This window comes from Mesoplodon densirostris, chromosome 4, assembly GCF_025265405.1.
Source record: "Mesoplodon densirostris isolate mMesDen1 chromosome 4, mMesDen1 primary haplotype, whole genome shotgun sequence".
NCBI classification, from domain to species: Eukaryota; Metazoa; Chordata; class Mammalia; order Artiodactyla; family Ziphiidae; genus Mesoplodon; species Mesoplodon densirostris.
Window position 1 is genome coordinate 86,368,271 of NC_082664.1, and position 23,944 is coordinate 86,392,214.

Genomic DNA, 23,944 nt, shown 5'->3' on the forward strand with positions numbered 1-23,944 from the left:
GAACAGCCCCAGGACCACCTCTTCCAAGGCACAGAGGGGGTCCCCCAGACTGGAACAGTGTTCCATGCCATCTGTGCAAAGGAGGCCTACAAAGTGAGGAGTCCAGAAGCTTAAACTACAGTGTTTCATAGTAAATCAGCCTTTGATTCTACCAGGAGTTGGTGCTAACGCCTGTTTTTGTATATCTTCCCCAACTCTGGCAATTTTTTTTTGTTTTTTTTAAATTAATTAATTATTTGGCTGTGATGGGTCTTAGTTGCGGTACGCGGGATCTTTCGTTGTGGCGCATGGGCCTCTCTCTAGCTGTGGTGTGCAGGCTCCAGAGCACGCGGGTTGCCCCACGGCATGTGGGATCTTAGTTCCCCCACCAGGGATCGAACCTGAATCCCCTGCATTGGAAGGTGGATTCTTAACAACTGGACCACCAGGGAAGTCCCTGGCAATTTTTATTTAAAAGCAAACCTCAGCCAATCTGATAGGAAAAGCTTGGAATCTCATTGTTTTAGCTCTCATTTCTTTGATTATTAATGAGGGTAAACATTTCCCCATATGATTATTACCCATTTGCGTTAGTGTGCATTTTCTATGCATGTACAGTGCCTAGCATACAGAAAGTGTTTATAAATAGACCTCAAATAAGTGGTTTTCCCCATTTTCCTTTGGGGCATTGTGTCCAAGACTAAGAGCTGTCCATTCAAAATCTGTTCTCTTCTTCCTTAATTGTATGGCAGCCTCCTTTGCAGTTGGATGGGTCTTTGCATCTAGAGCTCTCTCTGATACAATGTGAGCCAAAGTACTGTGAGCCATTTAAGGATCTAACTTTTTTTTTTTTTTTTTTTTGCGGTACGTGGGGCCTCTCACTGCTGTGGCCTCTCCCGTTGCGGAGCACAGGCTCCAGACGCGCAGGCTCAGCGGCCATGGTTCACGGGCCCAGCCGCTCCATGGCATGTGGGATCTTCCCGGTCCGGGACACGAACCCGCATCCCCTGCATCGGCAGGAGGACTCTCAACCACTGTGCCACCAGGGAAGCCCTAAGGATCTAACTTTTAAGACAGCATGGGCACCTCCTTTCCAGACTTTCCCCTTCCTATCAGATGTTTCTGCAAACCAGCACTAACCATGCAGATGAGAACAAAGCATGGAGATGGCAGAGAAACAGGATGAAAATAAACTGGGACCTTAAATGATTGTGTAGAACAAATTCAAATTCTTAAGGGAGACATATGTGGATTTACATCTGCTTTGAGCAGTTGCATTTTGGAGTCTCTCTTACAGAGTGTATGCTGCCCTAACCAATGTAAGCAGTGACACTATTTGATCAGAGGATTTATCGCCCAACCCATGGAGATCTGTAATTGGACAGTCCCTAGGGACGACCAGCCTGTCACCATAAAGGTGAAGCACGGGGAAGTGGATGGAGATCAGGAGATCAGGTTCAGTGACACTGGCCTTTGAGATCACACAGTTTGTTTTCCTTGCTCTCACTGAACCCTGATGATGGACTACATTTGCTTACATTGCCTTCAGATTGCCTCCAGCTCTTCCTTGGCAGAACTGTTCCTAGGTATTTAAGTTAATCAACACTTTTTTTGGTTTTAAAAAAGAGAGAGAGTTAAATAAAATCCATAAGCTTTAGAGAACTGGTTCAAACCAGAACACGCCTATCTAGAACACTGGGCTTATCCAGAACTCAGGTACTGGAGCCCAGCAGAGGCCAGAGGCACGCACTGAAGCTCAATCACTTTATTCCTAGGAGACCCCGCAGTTCCTCCTCCGGAGTACTTTTCTCTGGTTCAGAAGTTCTGAATCAGGATAAATGATTTTCAAGCCCCCAAGAATTTGGAAAAGGTAAGTTAGAAGAGGGAGGTAAGTTAGATATCAGCACAAAAACACTAAGGGGACACAGGTCCTATTCAAAGCAGACTTGAGACGCATACCAGTGTAGCTGCCCGTGTGGTTTAGCATCGGGCACTCGGTAGTCACAGTGCAGGGGCCTGAGCACCAGATGCTCATGTGACCCAGGTTCTCAGGAAAGGTTAAGATATGTTCAGTAGGGTTTAAGCTGTGATATTCATAAAATGTCTTAAAAAAGAGTCCTAACCAAGATAAATTCCGGTGTTTCAAAGGGTTAAATATCAGCTCTCTGAAAGACTTAAGCTATTCAGAAAGATTCTGCATGATAGAGTTCATGCTGCCCTTTCCAAATCCACGGGACTGAGGACAAACTGAGACCACTGAAGCTGCGTGGCCCCTACAACCCACTGGATTCAACCCCTAACCCCTGACACACCCCACTGCCCTCCTCAGACATTCCCAGGCAAGTGATTTCAAGGGTGCAAGGCATGAAGCTGCCTGGGGTCTTCCAGGACACCTCACCTGGGAAATGTGAAGGGAGCCCCTTCCCTCTTCCCTGGTGGCAGGAACAGCTGCAGGTAGGCCTGATTCAGGGTGGGGCTTGGGGTTGTGTGGTGGTAATGGAGGGCATGAGACGTTCTGAGTGTCCTGGGTGTTCTCCCAGAGAGCGGCTCTCAGGACCATCAGCTGGGCGGGGGGAGCTTAGAAAACTCCCCACTGTCTCCTGCAACTGTGACCCTCTGTGCCCCTGCTTCCTTTTCCCTTCAGAGGCTGTGCAGCCCAATCCATAGTCCAGGTCAGACCCAGAGAGGTCACCCCAGCCCTTGGTCCAGGCATTCATTCTTGGGCTCTGGGTCCCAGGACCTCAAAATCCCAAAGGGCAGGAGAGGAGAGAGGCACGGGCCCTGCAGGGGTGACCACTAGAGCCCGTTCCCTGGTGTTTAGGAAGAAACTCTTACCTCTCTAAGAGAGAGCCTCTCACTCAGGAATCCTTGTTTCTCTTAACCAAGGTGCCAGGAACTGTAGACCAGGGACTCTGAGAACTGTGAAAAAGATCTTGAGCTTTGTAACTCCCTATGTCGAGTTCTGCTTTTACGTGGTGTCTTTGTTTTGATGAGCAAGAAAACCCTTAATATAAAAAAAAAAAAGCAAGATGCTCATTTTTGGCAGCAGTTAGGAGAGGACCAGGAGTACATCCCCCAGCAGCTTGCCATAAACAGGGGTAACTGGAATGAGAGTGGATGGTGGCTGTTTTAAAAAGGAAGGGGAAGCCAGCTGAGTCTCAGGACCTGAAGCAAGGAAGAAATGGGAGCACAGGAAGAGTTCAGGGGCCTGGTGACAAGGGAGGTGCCCAGCTTCCTCAGGGACCCAGGAAGTGGGCCTCAGGCTTGTCCTCCCTCCTCTTTCCCTTTTCTTCTACCTCCCCCTACACCCAGCCCTGGGGACTGTCACCAGGGATTGGCATCTCCGTAGTCCAGCCATGGCACTGTTTGCCCCAGACACTTCCAGGATGACAAAAGGGGTTGTTTCCATGAGGGCTGACATAGCTCAAGCTCCTGCCACCCCAGAGTCCTTAGAAGCCTCCATGCAGGGGTCTCCCTTCCAGGCAGATGCCTTTCTTAGCAGCACCATTTGCTACCATAGAGTAAGTAGCTGGGCACACACAGTTTTAAGACAGCCAGAGGCCCTGCTTTCTCTAGAACAGAGCCTGCCCTCCCTATGCCCTCCACATCCAAGTGGTTTGAAGGCACCATGAAGATGGCTGATTTGGGCAGCCAGCAGTGGCCATGGATGCCTCCCAGACTGCACGGCTTCCCAAACTGTGGCAGTCTCAGAGAAGCATGGGAGACCTGCCAAACTTCACCATGCCCATGAAAAGGGCTTAGGAATTAGTTCAGAAGGCTGACTGGCCCTGAGGAGTCTGGTGGTCACAAGAAGGAGACACATGCGGCAGAGAAAATAGTGAGTCCGGGGACCGAAGACCCTCCAGCAATTAAAGAGGCTACAACTTGGTGGGGCTACACAGGACAGAGGGGCAGCAGCAGATCAGAGATCTTCTCTCAAACCTAACATGTTAACAGAGGTCTACCCAGGGGAAAAAGGCGATGGAGAAAATCATGAGTTGATAGGTTTAAAATGAGAAAAGTGAGAAAACATGTATGGGACCTAATTTTCCTGGAAACGTTAGTTTTTCATTTTCTTTCATCAGGTGGATTGAGTAACCTAAAAAATCAAGTTGTATTTCCTGCACAGGGCTTCCTGGCTGGAGTGGGGGCATACAAGCAGAGATCAGAGTTTATTCTGACTGACATGGCTGGAGGGTGCCCAAGGCCTTGTTATGCCGGGTGTAGTCCAAGGCGAAGCAGCCATCACCTGAGGTGTGTTAGAGATTCAGTTTCAGGTCTCACCCTAGACCTTCTGAAATTCAACCTGCATTTTAAGATCCGAGGTGATTCATATCTATACTAAAGTTTGATAAGCATTACTTAAAGGGATGATTCAGAAGTTTCAAAAAAAAATTTAACTTAAACTTAGTTTAACTCCACACAAAATCTTTAGCTGGCAGTAAAAGCAGAGCTGCTCTGTTTAATTTGGGTGGCCCATATCCCTTTTTGTTTATCACTCACAACAGCCCTTGAGGCACATCTGGGGATCTCTAAAACTCCACGTCCAGGGAGTCTCCAGAGACTCCTGAGTGCTTCAACAAAGCCCTAGGCATGGAAACTGACGGTAAGCCCGGTGCAGACTCCACATTTCCAGGGCTGCTCATGGGGCAGCCCACAATCTTAAATCTACTTACCTAGGGCCCCAGAGCTGGCTCATGTGGCAAGGGAGACCTGGTCGAAAAGACGGCCTCACTGTGATCCAGTGAGATCTGCACTGGAGGACTGGACCTCCAGGTTCCCTGAGGGATGCTCCTTTTAGCAGGCAGGAGCCCTCCCCAGTCTTTTTCTGTTAAGGGACTGGCTCTTTGGGTTCATAGGTGAGAGCTGTCCATCTCCCACATGAGAGCCGCAGTCTTCAGAGAGTGCACAGACTAGCATGAGTCATAACTTGGGGACAGGACTCCAGGTGATAATGAGTTTGAAGCCTTCGCTTTTAAGATTCAAGCCTCATCTGTGAACCCTCAGGTAAGGGAGGGACAGGTGAGGAGGAACATTAAGGCTGCGAGCACCCCTCAATATGAAATGTTAGCTGTGTTTCTTCAGGGACTGGATTGAAAATGGGTAAAAGGGGGGTATGGCACTATGTCTGGGGACACAGAAGACGGGAGAGCTCTGACCCAAGACTTACATGCTTTTCAGGATACTAGCCTATCCACATCTGGGTGAAGCTATGCGAGGATCTGAGTTGTCAGGTCCCTAGAGAGGCAACCACTGCTGACCTTGACAAGGTTCTAAAGTCTTGTCACTGGGTAATGAGAACTGGAGAGGATCCATCCTAGAGGGCTTGTGGACCAGGAGCCACAGTGGTGACGACAATAGGGCATGGCTAATTGGGAAACTGACACTGGCTTGCTGTGTGTGAGGCCTTGGTCAAGTTTACCAGCAAGAAAAACAAGACCCAGCATATATGACAGTGCTACTTAAGATCAACAAAATGAAGACAAGGCTCATCACCCTTGTGACGGGGGGAGCAGCAGCTTCTCAGGAGGCAGCCCACCCCAGTCAAGGGTGTGCAGGGTGAGCCAAGGCTTGGGAGGCCACACAGCCAGCATGTTCGGAACAGCATGAGCCCTGCTCAAAGGTGACGCAAGAGCATATATGAGTGTTTTATTTAACTCAATCAGAGAAACACTGCCAGTGCAGGCTGGGAACGCATTCTTTTTCCAACCGATCAGAGAGCTAAGTTTTCAAAGGCTGGATGTCTTTGGAATCCCTAGTAACATATTTCACTGTTTTCCTTCATGATTCTTACAAGTACAGCTAACTTTGGTAACACTGAGTTCGTTTCACAGTTCCTTAGTATTTCTGCTGGCTTAACTGATTGACAGTGGGTACTGGAACTGCAAACGGGGTAGGTTTCTGGGGTTTATATGCACACATTTGTACACACATCACAGTTTTAGAAATTGGGACAATAAAGTTTCTATTAATTGGGGATTTTATATATTATACACTGCCAGGATAATCTCTCACTTGTGGTTTTGGGGGAAAGAATCCGTCAGTGTTAAGACGACCACTATGTAACTGCCTAATGGTGGACCAGGTCAAGCTGCCTACGCCTAAGTCCTGGAGGCAAGGTCTGGAGTCATAAGGAGCCCACGCCCTGAGGACCTAGGCCCTGGCCCGACAGGCACTTGGTCAAGCCTCCTCTCTGACGGCTGGAGGCGAATTCCTATGCCCAATTAACGCCCACAGGGCACTCCTCGTCACACTGACCACGTGTCCTGACCACAAGAACGATGACGACGTTGGGGCTCTGCTTCCCCTTCATCCTGCCACACTCCCCCAAGAGCCCTACAATGCCCCCAAGGAGAGGCGGCTGCAAAGACCACAGACACCTCAATTTACATAAAATTATCTCACTCCATTTTATTTAAGATTTTTTTCTCCAGTTAGTAAAAGAAAGATGTGTCTCTCTTTATACATATGTACAAGTTCAGTTATAAAAATAGACAGCACATTCAAAGAGAAAAAAGGCTTGGCATTTTTCTGATTCCCTCTAAATAGCATCTGTACACAGGAGTCTGGGTTTGGGCAGGGGAATCTTAATGATTTAAATTAAATGATTCCCCTACCACTCCTACTCCCCAAAAAAAGTTTTAAAAATCAATCTATCTAACCTCAATTCCGCGATTTTCAGGTGTGCAAATTAGAGGCTGGCCCGCCCAGAAGCACCTGCTCCACCAGGGACATCAGGCTGGGGGCAAGCAGAAACACCACCCATGCCAACACCACCCCTTTGCCTCTCTTAGAGGGAAGCAAGCTCAGGCTGGTGGGGCCGGGCTGGGAGGGTGGGTGCTGAGCCTGCCCTCTCTCCATCCTCTCCAGCTCACTCCGCCATCCCTTCCTTTCTCAGTGCAATACAGACAGTGCATACAGCCAAGCAGGGGGCTGAAGGGCAAGGGTGGGGAGACTGTGCATTCAGGAAGGGCAAGGGGAGCCTGCAAGAGGGGCAGTGAGGATGTCCTGCTGATTGAGGTGGCTCCTGGTCTGTTTACTGGCTTCTGGGAGTCCCGGAGTGGGAGCTGCTGCTACTGTTGCTGGTGGGACCTGAAGGTTCTCTGGTGCGAACCATGCAGGACAGGGGAGGAAATGCTGGGAAAACAACTGCCTCCAGGCATGCTTCCTCTAGCCTTCTGTCATCATCACAGACCACTACCTTCTTCTGCATTTGCTGCTCTCCTCAACCGTGACACTCTGGCAAATGGGGTTTGGAAACTTGGGGAGTTGCCCACGACTGAGGACGTCACATAATGATTTCCTCCCTTCCTAGCCCCACAGGAAATCACAGCCCTAAGAGAAGTCTCCACTGTGGAAGGCTCTTCACAGCACTTGCAGAGCCTTTGCAAGGGACATGGCCAGAGCCGAAGAGTGGAATGGGGATGGAGACTGTGTGCCTGAGCATCTAAACAGGGTCTCTGTCAGGCCCTTCCCCAGTATGAGGTTTAAGACTTGCCTATAAATTCCTTTGAGATGCTGTGGGCCTGATCCCCCTCCTCGGGCCTTCTTCCTACAGGCAACCCCAGAGCATTCCTCTTGAGACACAGGTGATCAAAGTGCTCACGCCAACCACCTGCCTGTCTTCCCTTGCTGCAGCTGGTCATCGCTGCCCTCTGGCTTGGGATGAAAGATGCTGCACTGGGCAAGCCATCCAAGACCATCTGCAGGCCAGGACTCTAGCCCCCGGTTTGGTTGAAGGAAGCTGGAGGGCCAGGTGGTTACCGTCCTCCAGAGGGGTTGGTGCCTTTGCCCTGTTTCCGGACCAGGGAGTCTGGGGCTAGGCTGCTGGTCAAGTGGAGGCTCTTGGGAGTCCCAGGAACACTATTTCCTTTGCTCAAAGGGGAGCTCAAGGGAGAAGAGGCGCTTGAAGGTCCAAAGTCAGCAAGGCCAGCAGGCCGAACAAGGGATGTCTGCAGAGGACTGCTGGCGGAGATTCCTGTGGGGAGGGAAAGAGAGGCAAGACAAGCATAAGCACCAGTCCTGTCTGAGTGCCTCAGTGCCTGACTTCGATTGCTGGAGTCTGGTCTGGAGATGAGGTCGTCGGGAACCCCCTCCCTGCCACTCTTCTTAGCATATTTGCTTGCTCTTCCTGTCAACTGTTTTTTCAGTAAGAGAAAAATGATACCTACCCGGCTCTCTCCACATTACCGCATCAACAAGGAGTAAGATGTCACCTTGGCACTCAAGGGCAGAGCACGCATTATATAACATGGGAAAGCCAAGGCTGCAGGATGAGCCGTAACTTACAGGCACTAATGTATTTTCTTACACATTCCTTCTTCCTTTTTAGGACACCACTTGTGATTAGTTGCTTCCCTCTTTATTTTTTTAAAAAATTATTTATTTATTTTTAAATTTTTGGCTGCATTGGGTCTTCGTTGCTATGTGCCAGCTTTCTCTAGTTGCGGCGAGCGGGGGCTACTCTTTCTTGCGGTGCGTGGGCTTCTCACTGCGGTGGCTTCTCTTGTTGCGGAGCACGGGCTCTAGCCGCGAGGGCTTCAGTAGTTGTGGCACGTGGGCTAGGTAGTTGTGGCTCGCAGGCTCTAGAGCACAGGCTCGGTAGCTGTGGCTCACGGGCTTAGTTGCTCCGCGGCATGTGGGATCTTCCTGGACCAGGGCTCGAACCCATGTCCCCTGCATTGGCAGGCGGATTCTTAACCACTGCGCCACCAGGGAAGTCCCAGCTGCTTCCTTCTTAATTTCAGAAGATGTCCTCTACTCCCCAGTCTGGCCAGAGGACACAAGGCTGCCCACTCTATCCTGTGTCTACACTCATGCAGTTCTCCTTGTGTTGGAGGCAGCTACCTCTGCTCTCCAAGCCCTGCCACTTTAAGGACCCGGTTCAAATCTCCCATCTCCAGCGATGGCTTCCTGGGCAACAACCCTTTTGAACATTCCTAAGAATCAATTCTAAGTGCTCAGCAGGCAGACTCGTGTCTCCTCTCATCCACAGTGGAGCTGTGGGTAATGTCCAGATCAGTCCTTTCCCTTGTTTTCCGTTCCCAGTCACCAAGCACTGTCAATTATTCTTGTGACACTCTACCCGCTGTTGCCTCCGGGAGAAAGCATGATGAGTGTCATGCTTTGCCCCATCCGTGGGTGAAATCCTGCCATGGCAGCCTTGACCACTGCCATGATTGTTATTTTCCAAGGGTGTGATGAGCTGGCAAGAGGTTAAGAAACACTGGGGTAAGTTATACTTTCTATTTGTTGAATGAACAGATAAATGAAGGCCGCTATCCTTGCAGGAGGAGAAAGGGGAGGTAGCCTAACACTTACTGAGAACTTTCTATCCAACGATGCCCGTACTTACTGCAGCAACCCTAAATCCTAAGCCCGCGTTTCCAATGGGGAGAGAGGTCTGTGCATGGTGAGGGTGCCCTTCTCACTGCTCTCAGATGTCCTACATTCCACCCCTACCCTTATCCTCCACAGCTCATGGTCACAATAGCTAGCTATTTCTCTTCTCAAACTTCCCAGAGGCCCTGGTCACACACCGGGTAAGCTCCCGCCCAGCAGGTCTTTCCAACCCTGACTCCCGCAGCCTGACTGACCTGCTCGGTGACCCCCAACATGCCTTGGTCACTGTTAACTCTCTGTCGCCAGTTTAAATCCTTCACCATCCTTCTCTTTCCTTCTGAATTAGCCTGGCAACTTTGTCATCAAATCCACGGTTCCTCCTTCTTCTGATCTACAACCAGAATTAAGGCCTTCCCTCTTCCTTCATTCAGTACACGCATACTGCCTTGTACTGCTGTTAAACAAATTCTATGCCCAGCTTCCCCTTCTCATTTTCATTATACACTCAGGTGCGGGGTCCATGTGTTATACTCCTATGCACACAGCAGGTGTTGTTTTTTTGGTTTTGTTTTGGTTTTTTTTGGCGCCACGCGGCTTGTGGGATCTTAGTTCCCCAACTAGGGATTGAACCTGGGCCCTCGGCAGTGAGAGCACAGAGTCCTAACCACTGGACCACCAGGGAATTCCCTACAGCAGGTGTTTAACCCTAAGGTGATGGAGCACAAGGCTGGGTAAAAGTTAACTATGCTAGCCTTGACTACTGAAATGTAATTATTAAAATGTGGGTCCGGGGGTGGGGGGGAAATCAGTTCTCAAAGCAGGAGAAATTCTGTTTAAAATTCAGCTTTCTCCGTTTTCACAGTTACTTCCACTTTGAAGGCAGTACTGTGCCAAGTCACAAGGGCAAGGAGAGAGTCAGGACCACTCAATGCTGAGGCAGAATCCAACAAGGGCTTGGGAAGGAGCTTTGGGCCTGGGGGTGTCCTACTTGTTCTACCTGGCAGAATGCTCAGTAGACCCTCCAGACTGTCCCCGACCAGAATGGAGCCCGTAGTCCCCTGGGGCCTCCGCACCTTTAGACACGTTGTACCCGTATGCAGCATAGGCAGCTGCAGAGGCCGCGGCAGCCCCTGCTTTGGCTCCTGCCATTGCAGCAGCACTGCCTGCGGTGGACTTCCGGCTCCGGCCCTTCCCTGCTCCTTTGGCTGTGCTTCCTGAACCTTTGGGGCGGCCTCGGCTTCGGGCTGAATGACCACGTCCTGCGGCTGGCATTTCCTGAATGGAAATTCCTATGGGAACAAATGGGCCAAGAGGGAAAAAAGTTTATTTCTTCATATGTTAACAGAATCTTCTCCTGGACAGGGAAGGTGGCTTTCAGGGTGTTTGTTTCAGGACTCCCAGGGAGGTCTACGCCTCACTTTAATGGCTGGGACACAGCGTCACACAGCGTTAGTAAGAACTGTAAATAGCTACAACAGCCTGACACCTCAAGCTGCTTTTCATTCTCTAAGAGTGGTGCCATTACTCCTGAATTTCTTCTTTCAACTAGATCATTACTAAATGAACTCCAGAGACGTGCACCTGTGATTCACCTGCACAATCCAATGTTTTCCTGCCTCGGAGAATCAACTTTTACTCCCAAGGTTTTTTGTTTGTTTGTTTGCTTTAATTAATTAATTAATTTATGTTTTATTTTTGGTTGTGTTGGGTCTTCGTTGCTGCACGCAGGCTTTCTCTAGTTGCAGCGAGCGGGGACTACTCTTCGTTGTGGTGCGCGGGCTACTCAGTACGGTGGCTTCTCTCATTGTGGAGCACAGGCTCTAGGCCATGCAGGCTTCAGTAGTTGCTGCACACCGGCTCAGTAGTTGTGGCTCGCGGGCTCCAGAACGCAGGCTCGGTAGTTGTGGCGCATGGGCTTAGTTGCTCCGTGGCGTACAGGATCTTCCCGGACCAGGGCTCGAACCCGTGTCCCTGCACTGGCAGGCGGATTCTTAACCACTGCGCCACCAGGGAAGTCCCTACTCCCAGGTTTTAAACTTAGAAGTCCTCAAGAAATAGCAGCAACACTGGGCCCCACAGTACAAAGTGAGGAAAGGCCTGGAAAAGCTAACTATAATTCAAAACTGGCAAAAATAAGGGTGAAATATGAAAGACAGGAATGGCTAGAGAACAAAGAAGTTTGAAATCTTTATGAAGCTCTTATTTTGCACTCCCTGAACCTTCTCACTCCCCCTGTCACTTGAATCGGCTAATGGAAGGTGAGGCTGCAAAGTCTTTGTGCTCTACTCCACTCCTCTTTAAAGGAAGCAGAAAACGGCATCAGCCTAGAAGGAATCAGGACCTCACCCAAGCTGTACAGGACAGCAGTATCACCTACCGTTCACAGTGTCTGACACGGAGCCCGTTATGGAAGCAGGAGAGTTGGTGGCTCGAGACTGAGGGGCTGAGGAGGCTGGGTCATCCACAATGACCAGCATGTCGCTGCTGCTCTCATCGGGAGGAATAGAGCCGGTGTGCAGCTCACTGCTGATGGAGATCTAGAGGCAAAAGGGTCATGATCACCCCCACTCCTAGCGCCCGCAGCCCATGGCCCTCGTGCCTACATCAGGATGTGCTTCTCAGGTCTCACCACCATTTGCCTCGCCTGCCTGGCTTCACTCCTGAGAGTTAGACCCCCTGCTTTGGCTCCAAAGAAGGCAGCCTGTCCTCACTTGCTTTTCTTCCCATGGATTCCATATATAACCCCTTCTACAAGGCAGGAGAACTCCTGGAAAAGCAAAGGCTACCAGGTCAGGACACAGTCCCCACTGCTGTGATGAAGGCATCTAAAAGGAGCCTCACCTCACTGAAAGGGCTGGGCATGGCTGAGTCCACACTAATGAAGGAGTCATCCCCGTCTGCAGAGAGGTTGGAGTTATCAGCCGAAGGAACAAATGGGATCACTAGGTTCACACCCTCCTTTCTCCTTTTCCCATCCAATTCATCTTCCTTTTTCTTCTGGGAACACACAAATCAAGAAATATGGAAAAAGGATGAGGACAGGCACCAAGAGAAAAGTGGGGTTGGAGAAGAAAGTGATGACAGAAATTTGACTCTTTGTAAACTTCTAAGTTTCATTTTATTCAATTAGCATATTATTAAAGGAAGAAAAAATCCTAAGGAAGGAGGAAAGGGATGGCTTAGTAAGAGTTTATGCATATTCTGGCACAATAATACAGAGTTGAAAGGCCAGTCACACTGAACTGGAGCTGTGCCAAACCTAATCCTCACAGGGCGGGGTGCATGGTCAGCTTCCAGCATGGCCAAGCTGCAGCACTTCTCAGGGGCTGAACTGATGCAGCCCCACAAGAGGGAGGGCCCATGCTCTTAGTATATTTTCCACACATCTGTTTTCACTCTGCCTTCTTTTTAAATATGTATAACGGGAATGAAGGTTCTTATTACACACAAGGAATACTGAGGTGGCTTTTCATTATTTCCTCAACTTATGCTTAAGGATTGAGCGACTAAGCTACACTAAACAGTTCTAGAGCCAAGTTCAGTAGGGCTTTGTCACAGATGAGAGATGTAGAAGCACAGAAAGTGCTTAGAAAATTCTGGGGATCACACCCATCCACGGCACCTAACGGCATTTGTAGCTAGACCTATATTAGGGTTAATACGGTATGTCTTTGTGTAGTTTATATTATTCACTGGGTATTTATGTGAAACTTCTTATTCAGAGTAGGGATGGCACCTGATGCAAACTCAGTAAACCCTACAATGTCCTGTTGAAGAAAACCACCCTTTCTTCTTTGATATTGTTTCTGAATAGTAGTAAGCAATGGGTTAGAGATTTGAAAGTGGAGTCATAAAAGAGAACCTGAGAACATGGGTAGAAATAGCAGCCCAGACTAGGAAGAACGTGAGCCTTCATTCCTAAGATTTTTTTTCAACTCTGTAAATATAGTGAGTACCAAGGGCATCCTTCAGGCTAGAAATAGTTCTGCTTAGCAGAAGGTACAACTGAGGGTGTGGACTGAGCTGGTGTGGCTATCAGAAGATGAACATATAATATAGACAGGCTCCTAGGCTGCTGACCATCAGGGCCATACAGCCAAAGGGACACAAGGCCCTATACAAGCTTGCGTAAGAGGAAGAAGTGGACCTCCACTTAAAACACAACCAGCTTTAACATGTGACAACATGCTTCAGACAAACCAAACAGTCCAAGGAAATGATACATGGACAAATGTCTGACTTGAGGGCCCAGAGCTATGGCAATGTCTGAAGTTCAGCACAACCCAAAGGTAAGCCAAACCCACCAGAAGAAATTAGGAGTCACTTTCTGAAGGTAATAAAATGGTTTCAAACCAACAGCCTTTATTTATTTATTTATTTATTTATAGATTAATTAATTAATTAATTATTTGTTCAAACCAACCGTCTTTAGGCATGGTTAAGTCTGGGAACCTAGTCAGAACTAATGGGCTGACTCCTGAAACAAGAGTAAGCCCTGGAGACCTCATTTCTGATTTACATATCAGTAAAGATCAGGGGTAAGGATTACTGATATACTTTGGTAGAAATAGCAAGACAGGGAGAAATGTAGGGGAACTACATCTCACTTTGCAGCTAGCCTGGTGGGCTCAAGTAGGAAATATCAGAAGGGAGATAAAAACAACTCAAATCCTTGGCATGACTTGGAGAAAAAGATGAACAGACTGGCCAACGATTTATTTTTCCAGTAGTAGATGACACTGAATGGTGCACTAGCAGAACTATGGCAGAAGGACTGGATCTAATGACCTCCTAGGTCCTTTCTAAGATTCTACGGAATCTAATAATGTAACATCCATCTTACATTTATTAGACTTAATGCTTTTTAACAGTCCCAACAAATGGTTTCCATAATTACATGTAACCACAGACACATGTAATTATGTCTGTGTGGGGAGTACAGTTCTACCAAGGCTGCATTTCTCCTGCTTGATTCTCTATCAGGACAGAACTGCTGTATAGCACACGTAGATGGAGCTGGACACCAACCAGTAACCAAGACGACAAGCCTGTACCCTGAAGCCTCTTCTGTAAGGACCACTCCGCACCCCCATCAGTCCCTGTCCACCACCCCAAACTTGACATACCTTCTCTGCGTATTTTTCCCGCTTGCGCTTGCGCTCTTTAACTCGGTTGGTTTCCTCCTGCTGCCGTTTCTCTTCTTGTCGGAGTCTCACTGTCAAGAAAATTTTAAAAACATCTGATGAAGTACCTATGGCAATCCTAATCCTCATTCTCTGAAATTAAGGTGGCCATATTCTTTTATATTTATGATTGAAGGTATGACTTCTATCCATCTAAGGCAGATAACTGGTGGTTTTCTAACTTGGAGAACGAACAGAGTTCCTTGGATTCTTAACAGTTTGGGGGTTCAAACCACGATTCAGTGACACTGTCATGGGCCTTTCCTTGCCTTTTATTCTTTTTCCTTTTCTTTTTAGCCTTTTAATATCTCTGCATTGCACAGAGTCCTGAAAGGTTTTTAGAAGGCGGTGGCAAATGTGAGCCCCATAAGAAAGGCACTTCATCACATTTTCTGATGTGATGCTGTCGAAGTCCTCAGAGGTTTACAAGGTAAGTCTGAAACTGAAACCCATTGTTCTCAAAAGCCAGAAGTACTGGGAGAAGCGTTTTTATGTTACATACAGCAGTGTGCTTTTCCAACTTTTCCATAAAAACATTTCTCTGGATAGAACAGAGTAAATTCATTACCGCTGAGGAGTCAAGGGATATAGCCTTCCTGGTACACATTTATTTGAAGTCATATTACTCTAACAATACACAGGAATTTTTCCTTCTGCTCCATAATACATCCTTCTTTGGGTTTTAATATAAAATATTAACCAAAAAAATGTTTCTCCCCAGACAGTCTTTGGCTTTGCCTCCCCCTGTCACAGTCAAGGGCGCCTTTCATTTCCAGAAGAGTGGGGCTAAAGAAACCTCTCTGTAAGGAGGAGAGAGCGTTAATAAGAGGTCTAGAGTACATACATTTTTTCTCCAATTCTTCATCGTCTAGAAGAAGGCTAACCACCTCTTTGGGTTTCAAGGTATCCGGTTTGAAGTTTCCACCAGAAATCACCATCCGCTGAATCTGAATATCAAAGCAGATCAAAAACCACCACCATCAGGCATCCATTCCCTTATGGCAAATATTCAGAAAGAAAGAAACATCTTTCTTAATCTGTTGTTCTGGTGAGGCCCCTGGATTTCCTACTTCTTTTTCATTCATGTGACTGGCTCATCCAGGTCATTTGTCCAACAGAAAGGACAATGAGAACTTCTTTGCTTGCAACTGTTAATTGATAGCTATAAGGTCCAATAATACTGAATCAAGAAGGAAAAGAACCCAAAATGATCATTTCTTTAGAAACCAGCAAATTTGTCACACAACTCAGAGGCCAGTCACACTGAGTACTAGGGTGAGAGCAAACGCCATTCCTTCTTCCCCTGAATGTGAAACCATGTCAAACAGGAAGGCCATGACTTGGGGTCCTCTTCACATGAACAACAGCTGAATGTAGGTTGGAGACACCATTCTGGTAGAAAAGGAGTAAGGAATGGCCAGGGCAGTAGACTGCTTTTGTACGGGACCTCATTTTATTTTCTATTCACGAGAAATTTTAGTGCTTTCATGACCAACGAAAGCCAAGAGAGTCTTAGTCTTAGTCCAGTTAATGTGGCTGGACTATTTTCTCTACCAGCACAATACTTCCTTTGCCTTCTGCTTACCTCACTCTTCTCCTTGGCTCGCTGCAGAATGCGTTCTTCAATGGTGCCCTTACAGATGAGTCGGTACACGGTAACCTGCTTTGTCTGCCCCAAGCGGTGGGCCCTGTCCATGGCCTGCTGATCCACAGTGGGGTTCCAATCGCTATCATAAAAAATCACCTGCATAGGCAAGACAAGAATACAGCAAAGATGAGGCACTCTCAAGGCAACACCAGGAATTCTGACAGCAACCCAGCCACTTATCTATTTCAATAGTCTGATGCCAGATTTTTTTCTACGATATAAAGATGAACAGGTATCTATCTACTCATAAAACCAAGCCATTCCCTCATCTGCCCTGGGCAAAAGAGACATACTCTGAGAGTTTTTCAGGGTTTTCATTTAAAAAGAGGGAGTGGCAACAATATTAATAGTTAACACTCAGGGCTTACTATTTGCCAGTCATTGTACTAGGTGCTTTATGTGTATTAACTCACTTAAATCCCACTACCACTATGATTTAGGTGCTATTTAAAAACCCCTTTTTATAGATGAGGAAACTGAGACACAGAGGAATAAGAGATTTTATCCAAGATCACACCGCCTAAATAAGCAGTGGACCTGGGATGTGAGGGATGTGAAAGCCTTCTCTTTAACCCTAGGCCTACCTTGTAAGAGAGAGACATGGCTTTCCTGGCATTCTCAGGTTCCCATTAACAGGGTCATTTCCTGTCTCTTGAATTCCAGGCAAGAAATGTTTAAAGGGTTCTCTGGAAGATACTTCTAGTTTGCTAAACAGCAAACACAAACAACAACAAAATGTACTCCCCCCTCCCCTGCCCCACCAGTGATCCTAAAACCAACAGACTCCTGGGTCCTCAGCCCTGAGGCTACTATCAATACAGTAGACCTCCTAAAAGAAAGCCAGTTCAAAATGACCCTCATCTCTCATGCGTCCTCCTCTACATTCAACCAAGTCACCAAATCCAGCCAGTGCTTCTTCAGAAACAAACCTATCCTTTCTACAGTCCACTGTCCTCCTTGACCAGGCCCTCACCACCTACATCTGGCTCACTAGTTTCTAGACCAGCAGGCTTCTGAGATCTGTCTCTTTCTTCTTCAGTCTACTTTGGATACCACTGGAGACCACTCCATCTCTCTGTCGATTATGCTGTTACACACCAACTCCAAACTCCCCTCAATAATCAGGTCCTGCTATACTAAGACAACTTCATTTTTATTCTTTCCTAATATAAAAGCACCCCTTCCCTTTTGTCAGATAGGTCTCTACGGTATCCCTCACTTATATTATGTTTGTTTATTTATATAAACAAACACATTATATTTATATTTATTTATTTATATTTATAAACTTATATTATGTTTACTTCTTGCTTAAGCTGATTTTCTGACTAACAATCAATCCTTCAACTCTTCTCTGTTGGTTAAGGTTCAGTTTAAGCTTCACCACTTTCAGGAAGACCTCCCTGATTTCTCTTGCCTGTAACAACGTCTCCTTTTCCTATTCCTCATGAATTCCTATTAGAAGTAACACCGGCTGAAACCTTTTGAGCACTTAAAACAGATGTGCATACATATCTCACTAAATTTTCAAAAAAACCTTATATATTTCCTTCATCTTATAAATTAGGAAGAGACTGGCCTGAGTTCACAATCCTAATAGTCTCCTTCCGCAACGTGCACTATTAGCAAAATGCTGCATCACCTATCCTGGTCTAAGTTCCCACTCAACTGCTACCTTCTAAAGGTGTCCAATTGTTTCGTGCGCATTACATATTTTAAAAATCTTCCTGTCTAGTCTTATTTGAGGACAGACACCATCCACCAGTACAAAGTAGAATTCTACAAATATTAGTCAATTGATACTAGAATCTCTAAGGTGTGATCAAAACTAGACAGAGCCTTAAAATGTAGGCTGCAGAGTGATTCATTTCTCTTGACACTGTTCCTCTAGATGCTTTTCCCCTTGCTTAACATCATTCCTAAGTAATTTATTTTCTTATTTAAAAATGGAAGCAATTCTTCTGCCATTTTCTTCAGAATTCACTTCAGGTAAAGATGGATAAAAGGCATCAGCATTTTCAATGCTCTTGCCTCCACTAATAAGGACCCCCACTGGCTCTTTCTTCTGGCGCTCCTTTTGTCTTGCTTTCATATGAGGTATAATCCCTCAGTTTTTATAGTGTAGGTTAGAATCCTTGAGGAAAAAATTACAAACTGCCTGCCAAAGAAAGAAAATCATTATGAAAGCTTATTGTTTGGATTCCACAGTGTCCACAGATCTACGATTTGGAAGTACACAATGTTTGTCACTTGTAGAGGAGTTTAGCCATAGGATATTCTGGAGCTTCAACAGGATATGCAAAATTTTAGAAAATTCAGTTTAAACTTTCAGGGAGGACAAAGGAAGAGAAGACAGAGTTAATGAAAATGAGACCTCCGGACTTCCCTGGTGGCGCAGTGGATTCCGGGAAGATCCCACATGCCGTGGAGCAACTAAGCCCGTATGCCACACCTACTGAGCCTGCGCTCTAGAGCCCGCAAGCCACAACTACTGAGCCCACATGCCACAACTACTGAAGCCTGTGCACCTAGAGCCTGTGCTCTGCAACAAGAGAAGCCCCCTCTTGCCACAACTAGAGAAAGCCTTTGCGCAGCAACGAAGAACCAATGCAGCCAAAAATAAAATTAATCTTTAAAAAAAAAAGAAAAGAAAATGAGACCTCTAATTGGACTGGGGGGAGGGTCATTATTTGCCCAACATACCTAACATGACTTACATATGTGGAAAATGAGAGTTGATGTCACACCCCAAAGATAGTACCTTAGTAGTCCAAGCCTAAGGCAATGGTTCAGCATGAATTCATAATGGGGAATCCTTTATTATGAATCATTTCATAGGTGTTTCCTCCATATTTAAATTTTTTTCCTGGAAGTCTCAGTGGCAACCAAACCTGATTCAGCTTGGGTTCTTTTGAGATCATAAACAATAAGATTAAAGCCTAAGAGACAGGCTTTCAATTTAACTTTAAAGTCCCCCCTTCCCCCAATTTAGTGGCTATGTATCATTCAAATGGATTAAAAGAGGTGAGGAACTGGGGAGAAAGAGAGAATAAAATAAGATTCTACTTAACCCTATCCAATAAGTTATTGATGTTTAAAAAAAAAAAAAGAAAGATTCTACTTAGAAAAAGACCCAGGGAAAAAGAATATGAAATATGTGTAAGCTAGTGGGTTAAGACAAGAACAGAGAGAACTAAAAACCAAGTTCGATGTATGGTTATTATATAACTTGACAATAAAATGAACACTGAATCAACCATGACATGAACTCAGGGAGAGGGAGTCAGGGGAGACCACGTCCATTAGAATAGGACAGAGATGACATCTTTGTTTATGGAGCTCAGTGAGACATTCTAGAGAAAATAACAAAGAACTACAACAGCTGACTTAACTAGGAAAGATTAAAGCTAGTCAGTCCACAATGTGTGGCCCAACAATGACTAAGGGGAAATATATTACTTGTCAGCACCTTTATGAAGTTGTAAACACCAAGCTGGGCGGGCATTGGGAGGGGAAGCAAGGGAAGAAGGTGAGAGCTGAGATGGGGTGGAGGCGCCTGGTTATACAGGTCAATGAGAGGGAGTTTCAGGGGATGAGGCAGTGAAATGGAAAACAGGAAAATTTAGAGGAACAACTGGAAAAAGCTGACGAACACTTGGAGGGTGGAACTCACTCTTTTTTCCCCCAAGAGAACGGGTGGAAGTTCAGTCCCTTGGGAGGGCTGAAAGCTGCCCCATGTTGTCTCACAGGACATAAGACTTCTCACACTGTTACTAAGGGACAAAAGCTCTTCAATCTCTCTACACATAAACATTTAAAACAGATCTGACACAAACAAAACCAACAGTGCAGTTTGTAACAATTTCTCACTAAACAATGTCAAATGCAAAGAGATCCCTACTCCAAGAAGAATACACAAAGAACAACACAGGCAGTGAGGGGCAGTTGCCATTAATTTCATGCTAAAATCATGTTTTTACTAATAGAGTGAGCCAGACAGAATCCCAATGTTTACAAATACACATCTATAAATGCACTCTCAATCATAAAACATTAAAGTTTTTCCTGACATTTTAGGCAGACTAACCTCTTCCTTGTCCATAAATGGTTCTGGGGATCTTCCAAAACTGAACAAATCTCAGGACAAAGGAAAAATGCCAGGCAAGCAATTAAGCTTATTGTTTCTCTAATAATACACACACAGCGAGTATAACTTAACTCCACACAAAGCTTTACTGGCAACTCATTTACATCTTTTATTTACTTATTTTTGGCTACATTGGGTCTTGCTGTGCGTGGGCTTTCTCTAGTTGCAGTGAGCGGGGGCTACTCTTTATTGTGGTGCGCAGGCTTCTCATTGCGGTACCTTCTCTTGTTGTGGTGCGCGGGCTTCAGTAATTGTGGTGTGTGGGCTTCAGTAGTTGTGGCACACGGACTTAGTTGCTCCGCAGCATGTGGGATCTTCCCGGACCAGGGCTCGAACCCGTGTCTCTTGCATTGGCAGCCGGATTCTTAACTACTGCGCCACCAGGGAAGCCCACTCATTTCAATCCTGTGGTCTCATTTTTTCTGAGTATTCCAGAAGGTTCTAATTTATGAGTCCCTTAGCCCTCCCGTCAAAATTAAATGTAAATTATTTTGGAATTGGGGACTCAGAATATTCAGAGCCTCTCTCTATGCCCCAGGATATAAAGAGAATTCCTACTTCTACTCCTCTAGCTATGGGGTTAGGGGCCTACTTTGGTTCTTTCTGACTGGCAGGAGCAGCTTACCTGCATAAGGCAAACTGTGAAAACCAAAAGCATGATGCAGATTTGCCCCCCTCAAACCTGCTTATTTTTTGGCCATTCAAATGAATGACTAGGTGAACTATTCCTTAAGAAACCACAGGCCAAACCTGACATAGGCAGGCTGAGAAGAAGGGAAAGATATTTTAATCAAATGAACCAAATGCTAGGCCTCCCCAGGTGACCTCATCCAGCTTCATGGCCTTAAATGTTATATCTATGACCTGATGATTCCAAAATACATCTTGAGCCTCAAACTTTCTCCTAAATTCCATACTCTACCACCTGGGTGACAATGCCACTTAATGCCTGGTTAAGCGTCTTGAACTTAACAAACCCCAAACCAAACTCTTGATTTCCCCTCTCAAACCCGTTCTTCCCCACACCTTCCCCTTAACCAGTCGTTGGTATTTCCATCATTCCAGTTGTTCAGGTTGAACACCTTGGAGTTCTCCTTGATCCACATGATCCACATCCAATCAATCTAGTAGTAAACCCCATTGGCTGTGCCTTCAAAATACGTGCAGATTCCAATTATTTCTCATCACCTCCACTACTTCAATCCTTGTCCAAGTCACCATCGTCTTGTGTCTAATTCCTAACTGAACTTCCTGCTTCTACTTCTCTCCCTATAGTCTTCTCCACCCCACCCCCCTGAAGCCAGAAGGACACATTTAAGCTCAAGCTAAAGTTCTTCCTCTGTTCAAGTTCTTCCAGTAGCCTCCCACCTCAAAATCCTAACCATGGCCTATTAAGCCCCACACAATCTGCTTCTGCCACTCATTTTATACCACTCTGCCCTCATTCATTCTGTTACACCTACAAAGGGCTTGCTTCATTGCTTGATTATGCCAAGGATGTTCTCACCTCAGGGCTTTGTTCTGTACTTATCTCCTTTCCCTGGAATGCTATTCTTTTCTGCCAAATGCATAACTGGCTTGCTTTTCTCACTTTCTTCAGATCTTGGTTCAAATGTCACCTTATCAGAGAGGCTTTACCAGCCCATTTAAAACAGCAACCCCTAACCCTGAATTGGGTTTTGAAAAACAATCAGAAAAGGCTTCCCTGGTGGCGCAGTGGTTTAGAGTCCGCCTGCAGATGCAGGGGACACGGGTTCGTGCCCTGGTCCGGGAAGATCCCACATGCCGCGGAGTGGCTGGGCCCATGAGCCATGGCCGCTGAGCCTGCGCATCCGGAGCCTGTGCTCCGCAACGGGAGAGGCCACAACAGTGAGAGGCCCGCGTACCGCAAAAAAACCACAAAAAACAAAAAAAACAATCAGAAGTTTACCAGGTGGAAGAAGACAAAGTGCCCAGGACAAAGATCTATGATGAGGGAGCTGTTAATGTAACATTATGATACAGTATGGTGGGTTCAGGAAACAAGTCAATTGTTATTACCAGAACATAAATTTTTTGTTTTTTTCCTTGAAAAAGGACGTCTTTGTTTCTGGACACTGCACGCTTTTCTTTAACAATTAAAGCACATGTGTAATGTATGTTTGAGGCCACAAAACAGGCTGTTGTAGTTAGCACAGAAATCATGTCAGAGCCAGAATGATTTCCCTGTACCCCAATATGGGAACACTTCTTTCATCCCATCCATCCGTCCATCCGTCCATCCATCCATCCATCCATCCATCCATCCATCCATCCATCCACTGGACCACTGGAAGTCACAGGCCACAGGCCCTTCAGAGAGCACCGGACACAGCTTTCACCTGTACCTGCCAAGCGCCAAAGGGCGCTCCAGATCCCTAGAGCCTAACAGACCCAACCCTTAGCAAACCTACTAGTCATTGTGAAGTCAGCCCCCCACCCCACCCCCAGCCCGTGCCCCGCGCTCACGCAGTTGGAGGGCTGGCTTCAACTCCGGTGAGCTGGTTTGGGACTGGAAAGGAGGGAGAGAACAGAGGGAGATGGTGGGAAGTAGGGAGGGTGCGCCAGCCTTCCCCTCCTCAGGTTACTGACGTTCCGGATCTCAAGAGTCTGTGTCGCCATCTTTGACCCACTGCCCCCACACTGATGGCTGGACCTGGTGGCAAGACGCCAAGTGGACCCAAACCGGATCTAGGTGGGAGGTGATGGACTTCATCATAAGGAGAAAGGGGGGTGGGCTGGAATCTGGTGCCTGGTGAGGCGGCGAGTGGCAATGAAGATCTCCGAGTCCCCCCTCAAAATGATGGTCGCATTGCCGGGAAATCCACTGACCCCGAGAGAGAGCAGTACCTCCCCTAGACATGGGCAGAGGCGGCCCATGCCCTGGCGCCACACTGGGCAGGTTCTCACTCTCCCAGTGCCTTGTAGGCAACTGTTGAAAGCCCCTTCTTTTCACCATTCTTCCACGCTAGGGCCCCAACCTCTCCCTGCCTCTGGAACATAAATTTTGGAAGGAGTAATAGACTGGCAATTAGGCTGGAAAGGGAGATAAAGGCCACAAAATGAAGGGCCTTGTATGTGTAAAAGAGCTTATACTTTATCTTGTAGATGACAGAGACTCCCTAAAGAGTTTTAAGCCAGGGAGTAGCATGGTTAATAAAGAAGGGTATAAAAACTAACAGAGGAGGTATGGGGCTAGGGACTGAGGCTGGAGTCCAAAAGATCAGCTAGCAGAAAGCGATGAATCTTGTACTCCCATTAAGAGTAAGACTAACTGGGCCTACTGCTGCCAACTCCTAGGCAGCTGTCAGAGAGTCCCCTATAACCTGGGAGAGAACTTTCACTTTGCTGAATTGAATCTGTGTCTGGGTCAGTTCCTACGTGCTCCTCCCTCTATTTCAAATATGCACTGGCGGGACTTCCCTGGTGGCATAGTGGTTAAGAATCTGCCTGCCAATGCAGGGGACACGGGTTCGATCCTTGGTCCAGGAAGATTCCACATGCCGCAGAGCAACTAAGACCGTGTGTCACAACTACTGAGCCTGAGCTCTAGAACCCACGAGCCACAATTACTGAGTCCGCGCACTGCAACTACTGAAGCCTGCACACCTAGAGCCCGTGCTCTGA

At 46.8% G+C, this 23,944-nt stretch overlaps 1 protein-coding gene across 4 annotated transcripts in view; it reads right to left on the reverse strand.

The window, feature by feature from the left end:
* Positions 1-6,948: 6,948 nt before the first annotated feature.
* Positions 6,949-23,944, reverse strand: part of INO80 (INO80 complex ATPase subunit) — a 130,925-nt gene continuing 113,929 nt past the window's right edge. The window contains exons 30-36 of one of the 4 annotated variants that reach the window (XM_060096631.1): positions 16,090-16,248; positions 15,349-15,451; positions 14,448-14,536; positions 12,163-12,315; positions 11,699-11,858; positions 10,395-10,610; positions 6,949-7,957 (exon numbers count right to left, since the gene is read on the reverse strand). In XM_060096631.1, coding sequence (XP_059952614.1) covers positions 7,740-7,957; positions 10,395-10,610; positions 11,699-11,858; positions 12,163-12,315; positions 14,448-14,536; positions 15,349-15,451; positions 16,090-16,248 — 1,098 coding nt within the window. In that variant the 3' untranslated portion in view covers positions 6,949-7,739. Of the gene's footprint in view, positions 9,185-10,394; positions 10,611-11,698; positions 11,859-12,162; positions 12,319-14,447; positions 14,537-15,348; positions 15,452-16,089; positions 16,249-23,944 lie in introns of all 4 variants that reach the window. The other 3 variants (XM_060096630.1, XM_060096633.1, XM_060096632.1) reach the window with 3 other exon arrangements.